Below are 20,969 nucleotides of genomic sequence, written 5' to 3' on the forward strand. Positions count from 1 at the left end.
CATTTGTGAACTGTTCGTTCCATCATGGTTACCGAACATCTGGTCAATCTGAGAAAGCCAAATTTTATCTTTGGCCTTGTAATCCATGTCGAGGAGAGATTCTGTGCAAAACACAGCAAAAGTTAGATATACTATACCCCACCAACAAACACACATGTTGATAATAATACAATTATTGGGTATCTATCCACATTATATACCATGTGGCGGATTAGAGTCATGGACCCATCAACCTCAAAGCATCAAAACCATTTGCAACAAAGCAAAAAAGATGTACCAGTCCAACAAGAAATCAAAAACATATCAAACTTTATTATTAAAAAAAATTATAAACAGGTATAGGCATGAATGTAGGGACAAACTATGTGTAAATTGCAGCTATGCATCAAGGCACACCACACCTCCCAGAACCCCAAGATTACAAATATGTAAAATGTATATAATTTCCTCAGTAGGAACACAGAATATTCTGCCATAGATGGTATCATAATGAAGATACCGCAGGATTATTAAAGATACATGCGGCACTATTGCTATGTATATAAACCTACAGGTCTAGTGTAGGCACCAGTCTACAACAATTGCAAATAGCTGTAATAGCTATTATTTACTTTGGAACTCGCCAGATTAGACGACCATCAAATTACCTGAGACTGGTACTGACCGCGATCAGAGGGGACTCCCGAGAGGTGTGCGAGTGGTGTACACACACTCTCCCTGTGCAGCCTTAAAAACCCTATCTACCAACAAGACACCAAATGATAAGCGGCGTCTAGAGTACCGATAAACCACGCCCCCACTGGAAGTGACGCGCTGGTCCCCATGTGATACAGGAATCTGCCCCGCGCCAGCATCACATGGTGGAGGAGTGTCAACACCATGTAATGATGCCGAAAGCCAGGAGGAGTCCAGGACAGACAGATACAGCGCGTGCAGATGGGGGGGGGGTTGGATAGACTGCCAGACAACAATAATTGCACAATCTGGCCATACATATTTATCCCAGTATAACATCTCAGTGCAAAGTAATATAGGTAAATATAATCACATCATAATATATATATAATGCATAAGATAGTAGTATTCCATAAATATAAAGGGATAGATTTTATCCACGGATATTAATAGTGCGTTCAAAGTTCCACGGTGTGCAGCAGGTATGATGTTAATATTCATTAATTCCACAATATGCGGTAGGGTATGTTGTCAGATAGATGTCAGATCATCAAAGGGTTCAAGGTAATTGCACAGGAAATAATTTTCGCCTATATAATAAAATAAATTTAAAATTATAAATGTATAGATGGTATATTATACAGGTATTTTTTATAAACAACAAAAGCAAATTACCATGACATAAACAATTAGGTGAACCATAAAAGGTGTTATTATGGTAGGAAGGGGCATAGTTGAGGTTTTCATTGAGACCAGATGGATGGAGAGTTCCCAATCTCCATATCCATCTGGACTGCGCAAGTTTTTTTGAAATCCCACCACCCCGAATACTCGACTTAATCATGTAAATTCCTTTAACCCTTAGGAGGCTGCCATCACAACCATGATGGATTTTAAAATGGCCGGGGATAGTTTTTAAAGTAGATACTTCATCTTGTGTTGCTGCTGCCAAGATGCCCAAGACGTGTTCTCTCACGCGCACCTTTAATTGCCGAGTAGTAAGGCCTATATATATTTTGGTGCACGGACAGGTGGCATAATAGATCACGTTAACGCTTGTACATGTTATGTGTTTTTTTTATCTTGAATTCACGAAAGCCATCCGAACTAAGAAACACATCACTTCTATCTATGTTTGGGCAAGCAACACCACGGCCACAAGAGAAACAACTCCATCTCGGAATCCTGTTGTCCAAAAAGTTAAAGGTTTGTCACCAACATAGTGAGTATGGACCAACATATCTTTTAGATTACGAGATCTCCGAGCAGTGATGGCAGCCCTTTCGGGCAAAAATCTAGAGAGGACAGGATCTGCCCTTAGAATGGGCCACGATTTATCCAATATATTCCTTAATGAACTGAATTGTGAATTGTAGTTTGTTATAAAACGAACCACCTCACTATCAGATCTATTCTGAGGTTTATAGAGAAGATCATGTCTTGTTGAGTGTTTGACTCTATTGAAAGCCTTTTTAATGATTCTACCACTATATTCACGATCTTTAAGGCGTGTTTTTAAATCATTTGCTTGTACAAGGAAATCTTGTTCATTGGAACATAATCTGCGCAGTCTCAAGAATTGTCCCGTTGGGACTGCACGAGTAATATGGCTCGGGTGGGTCGAGGAGGTGTGTAACAATGCATTTGCAGCGGTAGATTTTCGATAAATGCTAGTTTGGATCTCATCATTTTTTTCTCTCCTAAGGAGGACGTCTAAAAAATCAATCTCGTCGGGACTGCACTTGTATGTCAAACGAATATTGACCTCATTTGCATTTAAGATGTTAAAAAGTTTTCCAACGATTCAGTTGATCCCTGCCAGATCAAGAGGATGTCGTGGATGTACCGTGCCCTGGAAAGGACACGGCACACTGACGACAGCAGGATCGGACAGGAAGAGGTCCCTCTCCCACAGCCCCAGGAACAGACCCGCATACGAGGGCACGTAAGGAGCCCCATAGCGGTCCCCTGGAGCTGCAGGAAGAAGGACCCCTTAAAAGTAAAAAAATTTATGAATCAACGCAAAACGTAATAACTCAATAATCAAATTTCTAATGGTCATCGGGAGCGTAGATGTACTTAAAAAGAATTCCACAGCCCTTAGTCCATCTTCATGTCGTATGCTGGTGTACAGGGACTCAACGTCCGCTGTCACCAGCATAGCATTTTTGTCCAAATGAAGACAATCAACTTTCCGGAGGAGTTCCCCTGTATCCTTTAAAAAGGAAGGTAATTCCTCCACCAATAGTTGAAGTTTTGAATCAATTCATTGATTGATGTTTTCCAGGAAATTACCCCTTCCCGATATAATTGGTCGGCCAGGGGGCGAGTGGGCACACTTGTGGATCTTGGGTAGCAGGTAAAAAGTGAAAATTGTGGGTTCCATTACTACCAAAGTGGAAACCAACTCCTTAGTAATTACTTTATTTTCTTTTGCTCACATGATGATGTTTTTGAGTTGGATGAAGTAGGCGGACAAAGGGTTAAATGTAAGTTTTTTGTAACATGTTTTATCATTAAGCTGCCTAAAGGCTTCCTTTTCATAATCCTCTAAAGGCCAAATGACAATATTTCCTCCCTTGTCCGACTGTTTAATTACCACATCTGGAAGATCCACAAGATGGCGCAGTCGCACCCTTTCCTCCCTAGTTAAATTGTCATTATGTATATGACTGGGTATTTTTTGTAAGTCTTTAGTGACAATTTGCACAAATAAATCGATATTTGAGCATGAGGAGGGGGGGGGGAAACTTCCTAGAACGTGGTCTGATGGAGGGGGGAATCTTACCTCCTTCGGTCTGATTGTGTTCAATGGAGAGTTCCTCTAAATCACGTAAGGCTGTTTGTTCCTCCTCTGTGGGAAATAATTGTAACACATTAGGATCAAAAAAATATTTCTTGAATAACAAAGACCGTGCAAAGAGGTGAAGGTCTTTGATGGTAGAAAATCTATCAAAAGCAGCCGCCGGCGAGAAAGACAGACCCCTCTCCAAGAGAGACAAATCAATTGGTAAAAGAGTATGTTGGCTCAAGTTGATTACCTTGTTTTTAAATCTTGTTGATTCAGATATATTAGTTGTGCCATGTCTATATGGATGGAAATTCTCTTCTCTAAATCTTTTAGTACTCGTTGCCGATCTGGTGATCATATTAGAACTTGAGGCTTCTGATATATCACTTACAGAGGAGAGCGATGAAAAAGACCCAGTACGCTGGGCTTGGCCCTTCTGAGCCTGCACTTTCCTCCACATATACACTTTATTGTTCTGGTAATCAGGTAAGTCTCTATTAAATTTATTTGATTGTGAGGCCTGAATCTTTTTGACAGTGGCATCAATAGTCTTTTCCAATTGATTGTTGAATGTTTGAATTTTATCTGGAGACCCGATGGTTTTCAATTCTTCTTCTATAGCATTAATTTCTGCTTCTAATTTCATGATATTACCAGTATTCAAACCATTGAGGAGTTTAATCAAAACATTAGAGCAGTTGCCACACGCCTTCTTCCACTGTTTTATAAAGTCGTCATCATCAATGGGAAAAGTGGGAATAACCCGTACATGTAAACCTCTAGGAATGATCCTATTTGAAAAGTATTTTAGTATTTTTCAAGGAATGCCCGGTTTCACCAGAGCTTGGTCCTCTTGACGACCAAACAGAGTCTATGACAGAATCACTGACTGGGTGGATCAGGGAAATGCTGTAGATATAGTATATCTTGACTTCAGCAAAGCATTTGACAAAGTATCTCACACAATCCTTACTGAAAAAATTACTAAGTATGGAATGGACAAGGCAACTGTTAGGTGGATTCATAACTGGATTAGTGATCGGACCCAAAGAGTGGCCGTATATGGCTGCACATCCAGTTGGAAGAATGTCTCAAGTGGGGTACCACAGGGCTGTGTCCTGGGCCCTGTATTGTTCAACATCTTTATCAATGATTTAGATGAAGGAATTGAGGGTAAACTGATTAAATTTGCTGATGACACAAAGCTAGGAGGGATATCTAATACTAGAGAAGAGAGAGAGAGGATTCAAAAATATATAAATAAACTGGAGCAATGGGCAGCAACTAATAGGATGGTTTTTATCAAGGAAAAATGCAAAGTACTACATCTGGGCAATAAAAATAAAAAAGCATATACAAAACGGGAGGAATAGGGCTAAGTAACAGTGCATGTGAAAAAGACTTGGGTATACTAATTGATCACAGACTGAACATGAGTCAACAGTGTGATGTAGCAGCAAAAAAGGCAAATTCAATTCTGGGATGTATTAACAGAAGCATACAGTCTAGATCACGCGAAGTCATTATTGCCCTCTACTCCTCTTTGGTCAGACCTCATCATAAAAGTAAGTGTTGGTCTTGGGCAAGCTATTTGTCCAAAGCAGATTTAGGAAAACCTGCCATGGGCTTTTATTTTTGAAACAGACTACAGGTTGGTAGTGGGGCAGTCAGTTTCCTCCCGGCTGGGTCTTCCATGTGGCCTGCTGCCACAGGTTCCTTGTGACATCCTTGCAGCAGAGGATTGGGTGTGTCAGTTTGGTTTTGCAACTGTGCAGAGAAGGAGGCTCTGCAGAGCTCAACCTGTGTGAAGTAACACATATCCAAGTGGAGCCAAAAAGGACTGGCACCCCTCAGCGTACATGGCGGTGCAGTCACCTATGGCAACCGATTTTGGACTATCTTGCTTTCCCGGCTGCGATCCGGAGGATACCTTTTGTTTGGGCTAGCGGAACACACCGAGTAAATAGAGATGTTTTTATTGATATTGGTGCGTTCGCAGCCCGGGGTCCACCGTGCAGGAGTACCTGCTGCTAGCAAACGGCGGTACTATATGGCGGTATAGACTAACTCAGTTAATTCACTGAGTAGCCGTGAAAGAGAAGCACTGTACCCTGTTAGACTCCACAGAGGCACAGGCTAACTGCCCAAACAGAGAGCAGTCAGTGGTCACACATGTACACAAAACTCCTCGCCGGAGGAGCCAGCATTCTAGGGGCTTATTTCAGCCGGGTCCCTGAATACATCCAAACACAAACTCCTTGCCGGAGGTGCCAGCATTCTAGGAGATTATTTCAGCCGGGTCCCTGAACACACTCTCATGTGACCACAGTGGTGCAAAGCACATAACAATAGACAATACTAGCTAATGGCCGTGCGGCCATGCGGGCCTTAAATAGTTGCAGCACGTTTAGGACCTTTCAAAGAAGGACCAATGGAGTTGCTGCAGTACCTGAGCATGTGACCCTAGATCTCCACTGAGAGATCTTGCCCTGGGCATGCTCAGAGTGCAAATCAGGACTTAGTCCTAGCACCTACAAGTACCTTCCAAGAAGGACCAATGACCTTAGCTGCAGTATCTGATTATGTGACCCTCAATCTCCACTGAGAAATCTTACTCTGGGCATGCTCAGAATGTGAAAAGCAGGACTTAGTACCAGAAGCGTCTGCTCGCCGCTGCCCAGCACTGACTTCAATGGCAGAAGCAGGAAATGCAGCAGTAACTCTTAGCACAGAGTCAGACTGAGCGAGACGCTGGGATCGACGTCTCTGCTGAGCAGGCTTCACCGTGGCAGGAGAAGAATGGGAGACCGCAGCGGAGATGGCCCGAGATTCCCCCTGTGCAGAGGCAGGAACTCGACCCCTAACACCTTTTGAGTTCCAGTGTAAGTTTTCTTTGGACATTAAAAAACTTTGTTTTGAACTCTCCTAGGTCACTGCCTGTCTGTCACACTGCACCAACCCCGCTGCACTACACTATAGTATTATGTCCCTCACATCTCCCTATATACATTACGCTGGACCCCACAACAACATATAGTATGATGTCACCATAGCTCCCTATATATAGTATGATGGCCCTATAGCAACCTATGCAAAGTATAATGGCACCACTGGCCACCTATGCCTACATGCACAATATAATGCCCTCACAGCTCCCTATACGGCATGTGATGGCACCTCCCACCCAATGCACATTATAATGTTCCTGTTGCGCTCTATGCACAGTATAATACCCCAAATAGCTCCCCACATCAAAACTCTGGACACATAATAAAAAAAGCCTTATATTCACCTAATCCACCACAGCATTCTTCTTATCTTGCAGATTGTGACACAGTGGACTGAGACAAGCATGTCATCAAGAAGCCGATGTCCCACATGAGACTTGACTTTGACAGACCGTAGGTCAGAAGTAGCCTGCTTTCTGTCAGAGAAAGTGGTGGAGCAGGAATCAGATGGTTTTCTACTCCACTACAGCTGTCAACAGTATCAGCGTACTGAAGGTGCCATTGCTTTTAAGTATTGCAGGCTGATGCGGCCCACGGCCGGACCAATACTGCACCTGAGCTTGATCATAGATCAAGTCAGTGATGTAGGAGCTCCATCAGCCACTGAACTCCTGTGTTACTAACATGATTTATGATGAACTTAGAGGTCTGGAGTCGTAGCAGAAACAATCGCTCCTGTGATAAAAGAGGCAGGAAAATTTGTTTCCTCAAAAAAAAAAAAAACAGCTGCGAGCCCCTGCTGTGTCGTCGGTATTCTTTCTTATCATAAGTAACTTATGCTTCCTTCTATGGCCAGGATCTGTGGTATATGTGGCACATGAACTTGGGCTGTATACTTTTTGACAGATCCATTTGTTTGTTTTTTTTGCAGTATACCTTGGGCGAAAACTCAATGTGAGCCAAGCTAATACTGTGACTGACATATAGGTAAAAAGAATAAAGTAATTAAAACAGAGAAAGAATCAAAACACTGTTTAATTCAAATATACAAAAATGGACATAATCTGAGGTACATTATAAAAGAAATCCCATACATACATTAAATTAGACCAGGGTGCATTTTCTCTCATTCCTGGGAGTCAGAAGGACCTGTAAGTGTTCTATAAGGTAACATTTCTTTCCGATGATAAACTCTATGATTCTGGGTACCGAGGCTTGTTGAATTATAGCACACCTTCAATCTCCACACTCATCATAGATCTGATGTGGGAGTGTGTTTAAACTTCACATATACTAAAATGAACACAAACATCTCCTTCATACTTGTACATGCAACATACATACAGAAGCACTGTAAAGACATTGGCACCACTTGATGTTCATATTGTGCTTATATGTATGCTATAGTGCTCCTACCATGGCGTGGCCGCTTGGCCATTACATACTATTACAATCCTATTGCATTCACAGTGCAGGTGCAACACCAGTGCCAATATTCCCCATCATTAATGTTAAGGAAGCTCAACTATTGTGCTCTGCTATCCGCTCATTTCAACATTACTTTACAGACCAGTACCATTGATTATTGTTGCCTTCTTGTCATCCCTCATTTCCACCCCTGTATCATCGACAGTGCACACACTAATACATTATGACAACATGGCTACAATGCGTGCCATGCTAAATTTCTCTTCATAGAAAATAATGGCTGAGAAAATAAGAATATATTGGTAGAAATGAATGGATTTGTAAACTGAATATGTGCTATTGCTTTCTTGTAGAAATCGATACAAACAGTTCGAAGTTAACGTTACTTTCCTGAAGTGTTCCAACTGTGACGATGGAGTCACATACAAGACCATTAAGTACCATTAAGGATCAAAGTGACCTTTCTGATCCACACTGACCAGTAGTAGGCTTGCACATTATATATATATATATACTGTATATATACATATATACAGCTAAGTCCATATATATTTGGACAGAGACAACATTTTTCTAATTTTGGTTATAGACATTACCACAATGAATTTTAGTCAAAACAATTCAGATGCAGTTGAAGTCCAGACTTTCAGCTTTCATTTGAGGGTATCCACATTAAAATTGGATGAAGGGTTTAGGAGTTTCAGCTCCTTAACATGTGCCACCCTGTTTTTAAAGGGACCAAAAGTAATTGGATAATTGACTCCAAGGCTATTTCATGGACAGGTGTGGGCAATCCCTTCGTTATGTCATTCTCAATTAAGCAGATAAAAGGCCTGGAGTTGATTTGAGGTATGGTGCTTGCATTTGGAAGGTTTTGCTGTGAAGTAAACATTCGGTCAAAGGAGCTCTCCATGCAGGTGAAACAAGCCATCCTTAAGCTGCGAAAACAGAAAAAACCCATCCGAGAAATTGCTACAATATTAGGAGTGACAAAATCTACAGTTTGGTACATCCTGAGAAAGAAAGAAAGCACTGGTGAACTCATTAATGCAAAAAGACCTGGGCGCCCACGGAAGACAGCAGTGGTGGATGATAGGAGAATAATCTCCATGGTGAAGAGAAACCCCTTCACAACAGCCAACCAAGTGACCAACACTCTCCAGGAGGTCGGTGTATCAATATCCAAATCTACCATAAAGAGAAGACTGCATGAAAGTAAATACAGAGGGTTCACTGCACGATGCAAGCCATTCATAAGCATCAAGAATAAAAAGGCTAGACTGGACTTTGCTAAAAAAACATCTAAAAAAGCAAGCACAGTTCTGGAAGAACATTCTTTGGACAGATGAAACCAAGATCAACCTCTAGGAGAATGATGGAAAGAGAAAAGTATGGCGAAGGCGTGGTACAGCTCATGATCCAAAGCATACCACATCATCTGTAAAACACGGCGGAGGCTGTGTGATGGCTTGGGCATGCATGGCTGCCAGTGGCACTGGGTCACTAGTGTTTATTGATGATGTGACACACGACAGAAGCAGCCGAATGAATTCTGAAGTATTCAGAGCCATACTGTGTGCTCAGATCCAGCCAAATGCAGCCAAACTGATTGGTCATCGTTTCATACTACAGATGGAGAATGACCCAAAACATAAAGCCAAAGCAACCCAAGAGTTTATTAAAGCAAAGAAGTGGAATATTCTTGAATGGCCAAGTTAGTCACCTGATCTCAACCCAATTGAGCATGCATTTCACTTGTTAAAGACTAAACTTCAGACATAAAGGCCCACAAGCAAACAGCAACTGAAAACCACCGCAGTGAAGGCCTGGCAGAGCATCAAAAAGGAGGAAACACAGCGTCTGGTGATGTCCATGAGTTCTAGACTTCAGGCAGTCATTGCCAACAAAGGGTTTTCAACCAAGTACTAGAAATGAATATTTTATTTAAAAATATTAAAATTATTTAATCTGTCCATTTACTTTTGGTCCCTTTAAAAACAGGGTGGCACATGTTAAGGAGCAGAAACTCCTAAACCCTTGATCCAATTTTAATGTGGATACCCTCAAATGAAAGCTGAAAGTCTGAACTTCAACTGCATCTGAATTGTTTTGTTTAAAATTCATTGTGGTAATGTCTATGACTAAAATTAGAAAAATGTTGTCTCTGTCCAAATATATATGGACTTAACTGTATATATATATATATATAAAACAAATAAAAAGACAGGAAGTACGTAAAATATCCCCACAAATTTCCTCCCAGTGTCAGACAAAGTTCCCTCTGAGGGTGTTGCCATGTTTTGATTCATTGTCTGTGTTGCCTTGCTATCATCTGAGTTTGCATAATTTAACCATTTACACCCCCATGTAAAATAGGCTATTTTATTCCCTTTACCTCCTTCCTTTCCTTGTGATAATGCGTTTGACTTTATCTTAGTCGCGATAAGTGCATCCTCATATTATTTTTCCTTTCTGAGTTGACTATATTTGTTGGAGCTTGCCAAGACTTTCCTTGCCAATATTAATAACATCTTAAAAGATGCCATTCCTTTGACTAAGGATAGTTTTTGCTTTTTGCTCTATAGATAAATGTAGCACTGTGCACGTATTTAATACTGTATAATGTTGTAGAAGCGGGTCTCTGGGATGGATTGCACCTCTACAAATTCCTAATGCAAAACCCGCCGCATTCTTTCCAAGGTGCCAACATGGCAGATATTCTGAATATCCTTGTCTGAATCCGGTGTTTAGAATATGTCTGGAAAGACAAAGTCCATGACCTTTCTAAAGTTTTCCAACTATCCCTCTAATGATGTCTTGCCTTGCTATAGTTATTTCCCATACTCATTAGGAAAATAGCTGGGTAATGGTCGTCACAGTGGCATTGCTTTCCTCACGGGGAGAGTGATGTCACGCTTGGAAGCGATGAAGAAAAACTCATCAGGTAATCACAATGAACACAACATGTTGACACTTCAGGCCACAAGGGGGAGCTTTTGATCCTATTTCTAGGTGACTCCCCTATATATATTGTGGTTTGGAAGGAAAGAGGGATGAGATATAGATTGTCAGAGAGACAGAAGAGAGCAGACCGACATAGAGTGTCAGAAGGTCTGAAGGGGCCCTGTAGTCTGAAGTACTACAGCCCCTGGAGAAAGAGACGTACAGAAGGAAAGAACATCGTTCAGTGAGCGTGAAGGAGAGCGAAGCACAAGAGAGTGATATCAGGGGAGACCAGCTGCGAACAAGCTGCCTCTTGTTGTGAATTCCGCTCTTGGGCTCCCTCCGGTGGTTGTAAGTGGCACTTTTGTGAGTTCTGCTCTTGGGCTCCCTCCGGTGGTTTTAAGTGGAATGGCTGCTCCTTGGATTTAGCAGTCAGCAGCTGCTTCCACTAATTGTCTTTTCTGCTCGGCTATTTAGCCTGGCTCTCCCCTTCAGCTTGTGCCACTTGTCAATGGTTCCTGGTTGGATTCACATCTCTCTTGGTTTTCCCTGATATCCTGACCAGTTCAGCAAAGATAAGTCCTTGCTTGCTCTTTTCTGTCCTCATGTTGTGGACTTCATTGTTCGGTACATTCTATGTTTTTGTCCAGCTTGTCAGTATGGATTAATTCAGTTAAGCTGGAAGCTCTGGGAAGCAGATTTACCCTCCACACCTTTAGTTAGGTGTGGAGATTTTTGTAAACTCTGTGTGGATTTTTTGTAGTTTTTATACTGACCGCACAGTATCCTGTTCTGTCCTATCTATCTAGCTAGTATGGCCTCCTATGCTAAAATTTGATTTCATTTCTGCGTATGTTATTTCCCTCTCCTCTCACCGTCAATATTTGTGGGGGGCTATCTTTCCTTTGGGGATTTTCTCTGAGGCAAGATAGGTTTCCTGTTTCTGTCTTTAGGGGAAGTTAGATCTTAGGCTGTGCCGAGGGGTCTAGGGAGTGTCAGGCACCCCCCACGACTATTTCTAGTTGCGCTGCTAGGTTCAGGGTTTGCAGTCAGTACAGATACCACCTCCTTCAGAGCTCATCCCATGTTGCTCCTAAACCACCAGATCATAACAGCCTCCCTCTGAAGCGCAGATAACCGGTAGCCGGAATACCGAGGTTGTAAGGGACTCTACGACTTACAGCAGAGACCGGCAGGACAGCTGAACTGCAAGTTACCTGTCCACCTCAATACCCAGGAGGCACAGTGACACATAGAGCCCGGGGCATGATAGAGTCCCTGTAAAAATGCTCAAGTCACCTGTCATACGGGTTTGTGTCCTATCCTATATGGGGGACAGAGAAGAACTGTGAGGACCTTATCTGAAGCCATAGGCAGTAAGGGACTACAATACCACCACGCTAGAGAAAGGCTTTTAACTCCACCTGGTAAGGGGAACTCTGGATTCGCTTCCAAGCCAGCTGGACACTGCCTGCCCTGTGATCTGGTGCCCTGGACTGTGGCTGCCTGAAGTCTTCAGTAAACCAGGTGAATAGACTGCAAACCTGTGTCCTCGTTCTTTACTGCACCAGTCACCACCTTCCATCTACATAGCGGGAGCCCTGGGGATATACTTCCCCTGTGGGATGTTATACCATCTAGCTGCCATAACATAACCCCAGAGGACCCCTTAAAACAGCGTCGGTCCCCATTGACCGAGTACCACAGATGGCATCACGAACATAAACTTTATTCAATCTCCCTTTTACATGGGCGCCCAGGGCCATGGACCGGGTCGCCACCGTGACATCCCCCTGTGAACACCGGACCCGATACCGGGTACCCCACGGCCCTGGCGGGTGACTCATAGCCTTCTACAACCATGTCTTTTGGATCACCCTGTATTTTTTATTAATATTCATGGCTAAATGCACTTTTCCATCCATTACTATTTGTTCCATTGCTTCTAAACAATTGAAGCGATTTTGCAAATGCTTTGAATGTAAACTGAATCCTACCGTTTTGGGTATACAACTTTTAGGCAGACTTATTTGTTTCTATGGCTACATACTACAAACTAAAAGAAATCTGTCAACACAAAATGACTGTTCAAACCAAACGCACCATCCCATCTACCTGTTGCCTTCTCTGCCCTTTCTTCCTTGTCTGACAGCTCTGAGTTTATTGGAACCAGAGTATAGTGAAGGTAGATGTTAGAAAAGTAGGTGGGAAGATGCACTGAACTATTTGGCCACATCAAGGGTGCACCGAACATCTGTACTTGGTTTGGAAAGTCATTTTGTGCTAACAGACTTCCGTTAGTTCTGTTTGTTGTTTGCCCCTACAGTTGTATGTCACTTTCCTCCATCTGCTCCCTTTTCTTGTTTCAAAAAGTATTAGAGGAGACACACAGGTTTACATAGGAAGAGAATATACAAAATGGTAGGATATACAAAGCCTGTTGGCATTTTAGATGGATCTGAGCAATTCCAATGGATGTAAAAGTGTAGAAATGCTTTCCGGAGCTCACACAGTTCTATAATAGGTGCATCAGATGGTCGCACAGACTGGACATATACAATAAAAAACAATTGGGGCTAAGACAGTTTGTATGCAAAGAAATATAGCCAAATAGTCAGCAGGTAATTGAATTAATTATTCGTTATTCATTATTCGTGCTTCAGAAACATTCCTAGGAGCTTCTCATTTGATTCTCATATAACTACGTATGTTTTCATACTACACATATTCTGAAGTTAAGTAACACTTGGTATATCTAAATGACTTCAATGTGCCGATGGATACTTAAAATACGACAATCCCTTAATATTGTCTTGTTTGGGAGGTCTTTTGTTCCTTCAGAATGGAAAAAAATCCAAAAACCTAAAATAAATAAAAAAATAAAATACAAAGTCAAAACCCCTCTTCATTCTAGCCTAAGAGTGGTCTATTGTTCGTTGTTTTTACTAGCAAATAATCTTGTATTATCTACCTAATCTGTGGGGCAGACATCACTACATCTACTCTCCAGTGATCAGTTATGATGGGACCATACCACTGTATCAGCAGAATATGCCATCCATAATTAAAATTACAGTTGCAATGCTAAATGCAGGCAACCTGTCCAGACACCTCTGAACATTACTACTGCTGCGTTATGGTGTTTTAAGGCATTTTGACCACTGATCAGGAATATAAGTGGGGAAATAAATGAAATGTGAAGAGATACGAAAAGGGCTTCAACTGGGTAACGTGTGGTGAATGAAGACTGATGAAGTAGGTCTAGCCAGGCCTGCAAAAGAAAACAAAAGAAATGTTTTTAGTGGAAATGCAATGTTTGCCATATCAGCACATAATTACTAGTCTTGGCATTCATTCACACAGGCATGGTATGGCTCTGCTCTATATAACAGCCACCTTCTGCACCATTTTCTGCAGCAAGATAAATACAGAGGTTTATCCTGTCGCCATACAAATTAATCTGACAGAAAATATATGACATGCTCCAAAATGGAGCCATACAGGTTCAATGTGACAGTGTAGGAACCTGTATAGTAAAGTGAATGAGATTAAAAGCATCTGAGGCAGGATCTGAGGCAAGATCTTAGGCAGGACTGAGGCAGGATCTGAGGCAAGATCTTAGGCAGGACCTGAGGAAGGACTAAGGCAGGATCTGAGGCAGGATCTGAGGCAGGATCTGAGGCAGGATCTGAGGCAGAACTGAGGCAGGATCTGAGGCAAGATCTTAGGCAGGACCTGAGGAAGGACCTGAAGCAGGACCTGAGGCAGGACTGAGGCAGGATCTGAGGCAAGATCTTAGGCAGGACCTGAGGAAGGACTAAGGGTACCGTCACACAGTGAAATTTTCATCGCTACAACGGTACGATCCGTGACGCTCCAGCGTCGTAACAATATCGCTCCAGCGTCGTAGACTGCTGTCACACTTTGCAATGTACGACGCTGGAGCGATAATTTCATGACGTATGTGCGATGTAGAAGCCGTTGGTTACTATGCACACATCGTATACGATATATGTTACACCATGCGATCATGCCGCCACAGCGGGACACTAGACGACGAAAGAAAGTTTCAAACGATCTGCTACGACGTACGATTCTCAGCGGGGTTCCTAATCGCAGGAGCGTGTCAGACATTGCGATATCGCTCGAACGTCACGGATATATCGCTCGAACGTCACGAATCGTGCCGTCGTAGCGATCAAAATTTCACTGTGTGACGGTACCCTAAGGCAGGATCTGAGGCAGGATCTCAGGCAGGATCTGAGGCAGGATCTCAGGCAGAATCTGAGGCAGGACTGAGGCAGGATCTGAGGCAAGATCTTAGGCAGGATTTGAGGCAGGACCTGAAGCAGGACCTGAGGCAGGACTGAGGCAGGATCTGAGGCAAGATCTTAGGCAGGATTTGAGGCAGGACCTGAGGCAGGATCTGAGGCAGGACTGAGGCAGGAACTGAGGCAAGATCTTAGGAAGGACGTGAGGCAGGATCTGAGGCAAGATCTTAGGCAGGATTTGAGGCAGGACCTGAGGCAGGACCTAAGGCAGGATCTGAGGCAGGACTGAGGCAGGATCTGAGGCAGGACGTGAGGCAGGATCTGAGGCAAGATCTTAGGCAGGATTTGAGGCAGGACGTGAGGCAGGATCTGAGGCAAGATCTTGGGCAGGATTTGAGGCAGGACCTGAGGCAGGATCTGAGGCAGGATCTGAGTCAAGATCTTAGGCAGGACGTGAGGCAGGATCTGAGGCAAGATCTTAGGCAGGATTTGAGGCAGGACCTGAGGCAGGACCTGAGGCAGGATCTGAGGCAGGACTGAGGCAGGACTGAATATGTCTAGTAGTCAAATAAAACATAGGCCCTGATTCACGAAAGCATTTTCCAAAGAATTCTGGTGTAAATATCTTTGAAAAGAAACAAAATTTTTCAACTCGTAGTTGAATATAAGTAAATGTCACTATGGTAGTGTATAAAACATGAGACAAAAATTGGAGTAAAAAAAGTCCAAAAAGTAATCAAAATATTAATTTATTGAAAAATAATAATATACAACATATAAACAGACTAGGATCAGGTAATAACAAAGGACACCCGTGTCCTGACAAAACACGTTAAGTGACCACAGCACCTTGAGAAAGAGGCGAAACGCGCGTCGGTGGTGGCGTGGACACTGATCCTGACACACTGTTATCATGGATAAGCAATGAATCTAGTTTGGGACCCAGTCCTTGGAATGGTATAGCGCGCAGACTTACTTAGTCATCTGGTTACTAGTTTACTTCGGACTTTCCGGTCTCTCTCTTGTTTGTGGCACTTCAGCACCTTTACCCATGTTTAATACTTAACATCTTTTGTCAGGACACGGGTGTCCTTTGTAATTACCTGATCCTAGTCTGTTTATATGTTGTATATTATTATTTTTCAATAAATTAATATTTTGATTACTTTTTGGACTTTTTTTTACTCCAATTTTTGTCTCATGTTTTATAAGTTTTATATTATGCTTGGTAGTGTCCGTGTGGTGTACCTTTGAGACGTCCACATGGGTTTTGGTCTCTGTGGCACCTCTTCATTTATGTTGTCCCCTATGGTATATGTTTATTCACTATGGTAGTGTAGTAGTCACACTCTTTTGGACTCCCACATCATCATTTTTTATAATGCTGTTGTGTGGCTTCGCCTCTTGTTTTGCTGGTGGACACGGGTGTTGCGCGTCAGTGCTGGAGCAAGACTTATTGGATGATTAGTAACTAAGAAAACATCTCTCTAGATATTTTTATAAGAAGCATAAGTGACAGACGTACTTGTACAGGGGCTGCAGCTGGAGATGTGATGTCTTCATGGGAGCCTGATATCCATAGGAATCATAGGAGCCAATGAAATCAACTGAATCGAAACAGGGAATATGTATTTTACTTAACAGAATATTACAATAATTTTATTAAGTACAGGTGACATAACGGTATTATTATGTAACTAATGTAATAAGCATGTTATACCTGTAAGATTTCCTAACTGTACTTCGCTTACTCTCATCTGTTTTGCTTGGTGTGTTTCATCTTTTTCTGTGTTTTTATGTATATTTTGTTAGGGCAGATTGTCTTCAATATTTATAGCCAAAGATCTTTTTGGTTCCAAAGTTTTGTAAATATGTACAGTTACTTATGTGCCTTAGCATCCCGTAATTGTTAGCTCCAGGGATACAACTAAGTTCTCCTCAGGGAACCAGAAATCAGATCTTGTATAGTGTGACTACGGTGAGGAGGGGACCGATGTCACCCATATACTGCTGGATCCTCTGGGTCCTACACACACAGAGAGGACTATGGGCAACATGGTTCTTGCTCTATAGCAGTGTTCCCCAACTCCAGTCCTCGAGAGCCACCAACAGGTCATGTTTTCAGGATTTCCTTAGTATTGCACAGGTGATTGAATGCTTGCCTGGCCAGGTGATGCAATTATCACCTGTGCAATACAAAGGAGATCCTGAAAACATGACCTGTTGGTGGCTCTCGAGGACCGGAGTTGGGGAACACTGCTCTATAGGAAAGACCTATTGTGGGCCCTGCTATAGTGCAGACTCCTAGGTCATCCTGGACTAGTGATTATATTCTTATTGTCCCACAGTAGCCGCAACCTTTTTGACTGCAAATTCAAGCCCCTATCACGTTCAGATATAATAATATGTGAACAAGTGTGTGTGATGTGTATGTAATGTAGCTTCATTTGTTCATTTTATGTAAGTATAATTTATGAGCGATATGACAGAATTTTCAATGCACTGTATAGAGTATTATTTAAATATAATATGGCAGCATTGAACTAGAGGGAAAAGGGCCCAACAATAACATTGACTCTGGAGCTCACTGTTCAACTACATACAAATATTACATTATTCTCATTCTCAAATTTACCTGTTTCTATAGATTAATAAATGGGATATTTTGACAAATGATTAGATGATGTCTCTCTGTACACAGTGATTAGAGTCTATTGTCTCAACGACTGCTCACATAGGTGCGTGGCGTCGCACTCCTGCATGTGGGCCCACCTGGGGATCCGCTTGTTTCATAGTGGCAGCACGGTGGCTCAGTGGTTAGCACTGGACAACATCTGCAAAGAGTTTGTGTGTTCTCCCCGTGTTTGTGTGGGTTTCCTCCGGGTACTCTGGTTTTCTCCCACATTACAAAGACATATTGATAGGGAATTTAGATGGTGAGCCCCAACGGGGACAGCGATGATAATGTGTACAAAACTTTAAAGCGCTGCGGAATATGTTAGCGCTATATAAAAATAAAGATTATTATTATTAGTGGACCAATTCAAGCCTGATAGATGGTGGTATTGTCTATACACTGTATTGCCGTACAGTCTATGCATTTTACAATGGTTTTATTATTTATACACAATACGGCTTTAGAGCACAAACATTACCCCTATTCATTGTTGTCTGTGATCACAATCTCTTTACTGATATACACTGCTTGGCTTTTTTTGAGTATGAAATTATCACATTCTAACATTTTTACCCCTTTGTTCCAACTGGACAAATAGACACATCTTATATATTATGAAGAAACCTTATAATTAATACTCACAGCTGTCTTCTTCATCCATAAAAACTTTGCTGACATAACAGGCATACACAAAGCCAAAGAGCTGTGGGTGGGTAGAAAAAGGAAAAAAAAAAAGTAATGGAATATTACATTATAGGGGACAAATATTTCCAAATGTAGAATTGTCTATTAGATATTCAATTCATGAACTAAATAGCTATTTGTGAACATTATAAAATGCTTTGTCTTAAGTTTGTAACCTAAGTATCCACTACTGTATATTAACCCCTTCACCCCGAAGCCTGTTTTCACTTTCCTGATTAGGCCAAATTTTACAATTCTGACCAGTGTCAATTTATGTGGCAATAACTCTGGAACGCTTTAATGGATCCCACTGAATCAGAGCTTGTTTTCTCATGATATATTGTACTTCATGATAGTGGTAAAATTTATTCACAATGCCTACCATTTATTTGTGAAAATATTGGAAATGAGGCGAAAATTGTGAAAATTTAGCAAATTTCAAAATTTTTAGTTTTTATGCCCTTAAATTAGAGCATTATGTCACACAAAATAGCTAGTACATAACATTTACCACATGTCTACTTTACATAGGCAACATTTTTTAAACATAATTTTATTTCAGTAAGGTATAAGGGTTAAAAGTTGACCAGTGATTTTTTCCAATAAAATTTACAAAACCATTTGTTTTAGGGACCACATCACATTTGAAGTGACTTTGAGGGGTCTATATGACAGAAAACACGAACAAGTGTTGTTGCCTCAGGTCCAACAATTCTAAAAACTACACCCCTCAAGGTGTTCAAAACCACATTAAAGAAGATTAACCCTTCAGGTGCTTCACAAGAATTAATGGAATGTGGAATGAAAAAATTGACATTTAACTTTTTTTCACAAAAATTTTACTGTAGACCCAATTTTTTTTATTTTCACAAGGGTATCTAAAAATGGACCTCAAAATTTGTTGTGCAATTGCTCCTGAGTATGCCTTTACCCCATATGTTGGGGAAAACTACTGTTTTGGTGCATGGCAGAATTTGGAAGGGAAGGAATGCCATTTGGCTTTTTGAATGTTAAATTTGCTGGGATTATTATGTCACGTTTGGAAAGCCCCTGATGTGCCTAAACAGTGGAAACCGCTCACAAATGACACATTTTGGAAACTAGACCCCTCAGGGAACTTATCTATATGTATGGTGAGCACCTTGAACTCCCAGCTGCTTCACAGAAGTTTATAACTTTGAGCCGTGTAAAAACAAAAAAAAAAAAATCACATTTTCACAGAAAAATATTTTTTAGCCCCAAATGTTGTGTTTTTGACAAGGGTAACAGGAGAAATTGCACCATATGTAGAGTCCCATATGTGGGTGGAAACTACTGTTTTGGCACACGGCAGAGCTTGGAGTGCCATTTGACTTTTGAATGCAAAATTTGCTAGAATCATTAGCTCCCCTTGATAAAGCCAAGTACAGGAGCGGCGATACGTGCGTCGGGGGTTGCGCCCAATTCAGGGACCCCTATTGTATGGTAAGATCCGGGTATGTTTTGTGTCTGGGGGGAGACTTTTACGCCGGCTGGCAATTTACTACTGTTTTCCCCTGAGACATCTCCCACATCTTAGCCTCACCATGGTTTATAATAGTCTGATCTGGAGCAAAGCTATTTTAGCGTCAGTGACACTGATTATTGACATGGGTGGATCTGACATTATTATCCTGTTGTGAGGTGGTGTGGGTGTCACGGATCTTCCTATATTGGCATCAATTTATAACAACAAGGCACAACGGTTATACCTATGCTAGATATATACTTTATGAATTGATGTTATTTTTGTCTGGGTTTCCCGGTGTTTTTTATTGGTGTCTTTTAGTGTGTAGTTTTTAATGTGTTTCCCTTTAATAAAGTTTATATTTTCCTATATACTCCTGTGGTTCTCCTATGTTTGTATTGGTTCATTTGGAGTAGGTATTTCAAGGGGCCTGGACATTGTTCCTGGCCACCTTACATTATGAGTCTGGGTTTTTGTGTAATCATTAGCGGACGCCATGTTACATTTGGAGAGCCCTGATGTGCCTAAACAGTGGAAACCTCCCACAAGTGACCCTTTTTTAGAAATTAGACCCTACAAGGAACTTATCTAAATGTGTGGTTAGTACCTTGAACCCCCAAATGCTTCACAGAAGTTTATTATGTTGAGCTGTAAAAATAAAACAGCACATTTTTCACACAAAAATGTTCTATTAGCACTATTTCTTTCATTTTCACAAGAGTTAGGGTATGTGTCCACCTTCAGGATGGCCGGCAGTTTAGTCGAAGCGGCAAACCCGCTCTGTGCTAAGCTCTGCCCCCTTCTGGGATGCGATGATGCCGGATGTGTTCATAGCACACATCCGGGATCATCGCACCCCATGCATAGGGCCCTGTGTTATACCTTGCGGCGACGCAGCGTCGCCGCAAGGTATACGGACATGCTGCGATCTTAAAAGACGCGCAGCATGTCCGGAGTCGCAGGGCCACCGCGTGCGTGTTACCACGCATATTGGAGATGGGATTTCTTTAAATCCCCTCTGCTGTGCTGTAACATCTGGACGCTGCGTGTTTGACGCTGCGTCTCT

General features: G+C 41.9%; 1 protein-coding gene across 3 annotated transcripts in view; it reads right to left on the reverse strand.

The window, feature by feature from the left end:
- Positions 1-292: 292 nt before the first annotated feature.
- NKAIN1 (sodium/potassium transporting ATPase interacting 1) overlaps positions 293-20,969 on the reverse strand; it is a 178,221-nt gene continuing 157,544 nt past the window's right edge. For 2 of the 3 annotated variants that reach the window (XM_069756665.1, XM_069756667.1), the window contains 3 exons: positions 18,376-18,436; positions 16,582-16,663; positions 10,040-14,056 (listed from right to left, as the gene is read on the reverse strand). In XM_069756665.1, coding sequence (XP_069612766.1) covers positions 14,047-14,056; positions 16,582-16,663; positions 18,376-18,436 — 153 coding nt within the window. In that variant the 3' untranslated portion in view covers positions 10,040-14,046. Of the gene's footprint in view, positions 1,266-3,463; positions 3,530-10,039; positions 14,057-16,581; positions 16,664-18,375; positions 18,437-20,969 lie in introns of those variants that run through there. The other variant, XM_069756666.1, reaches the window with a different exon arrangement.

This window comes from Ranitomeya imitator, chromosome 3 (genome assembly GCF_032444005.1).
Source record: "Ranitomeya imitator isolate aRanImi1 chromosome 3, aRanImi1.pri, whole genome shotgun sequence".
Classification (NCBI taxonomy): Eukaryota; Metazoa; Chordata; class Amphibia; order Anura; family Dendrobatidae; genus Ranitomeya; species Ranitomeya imitator.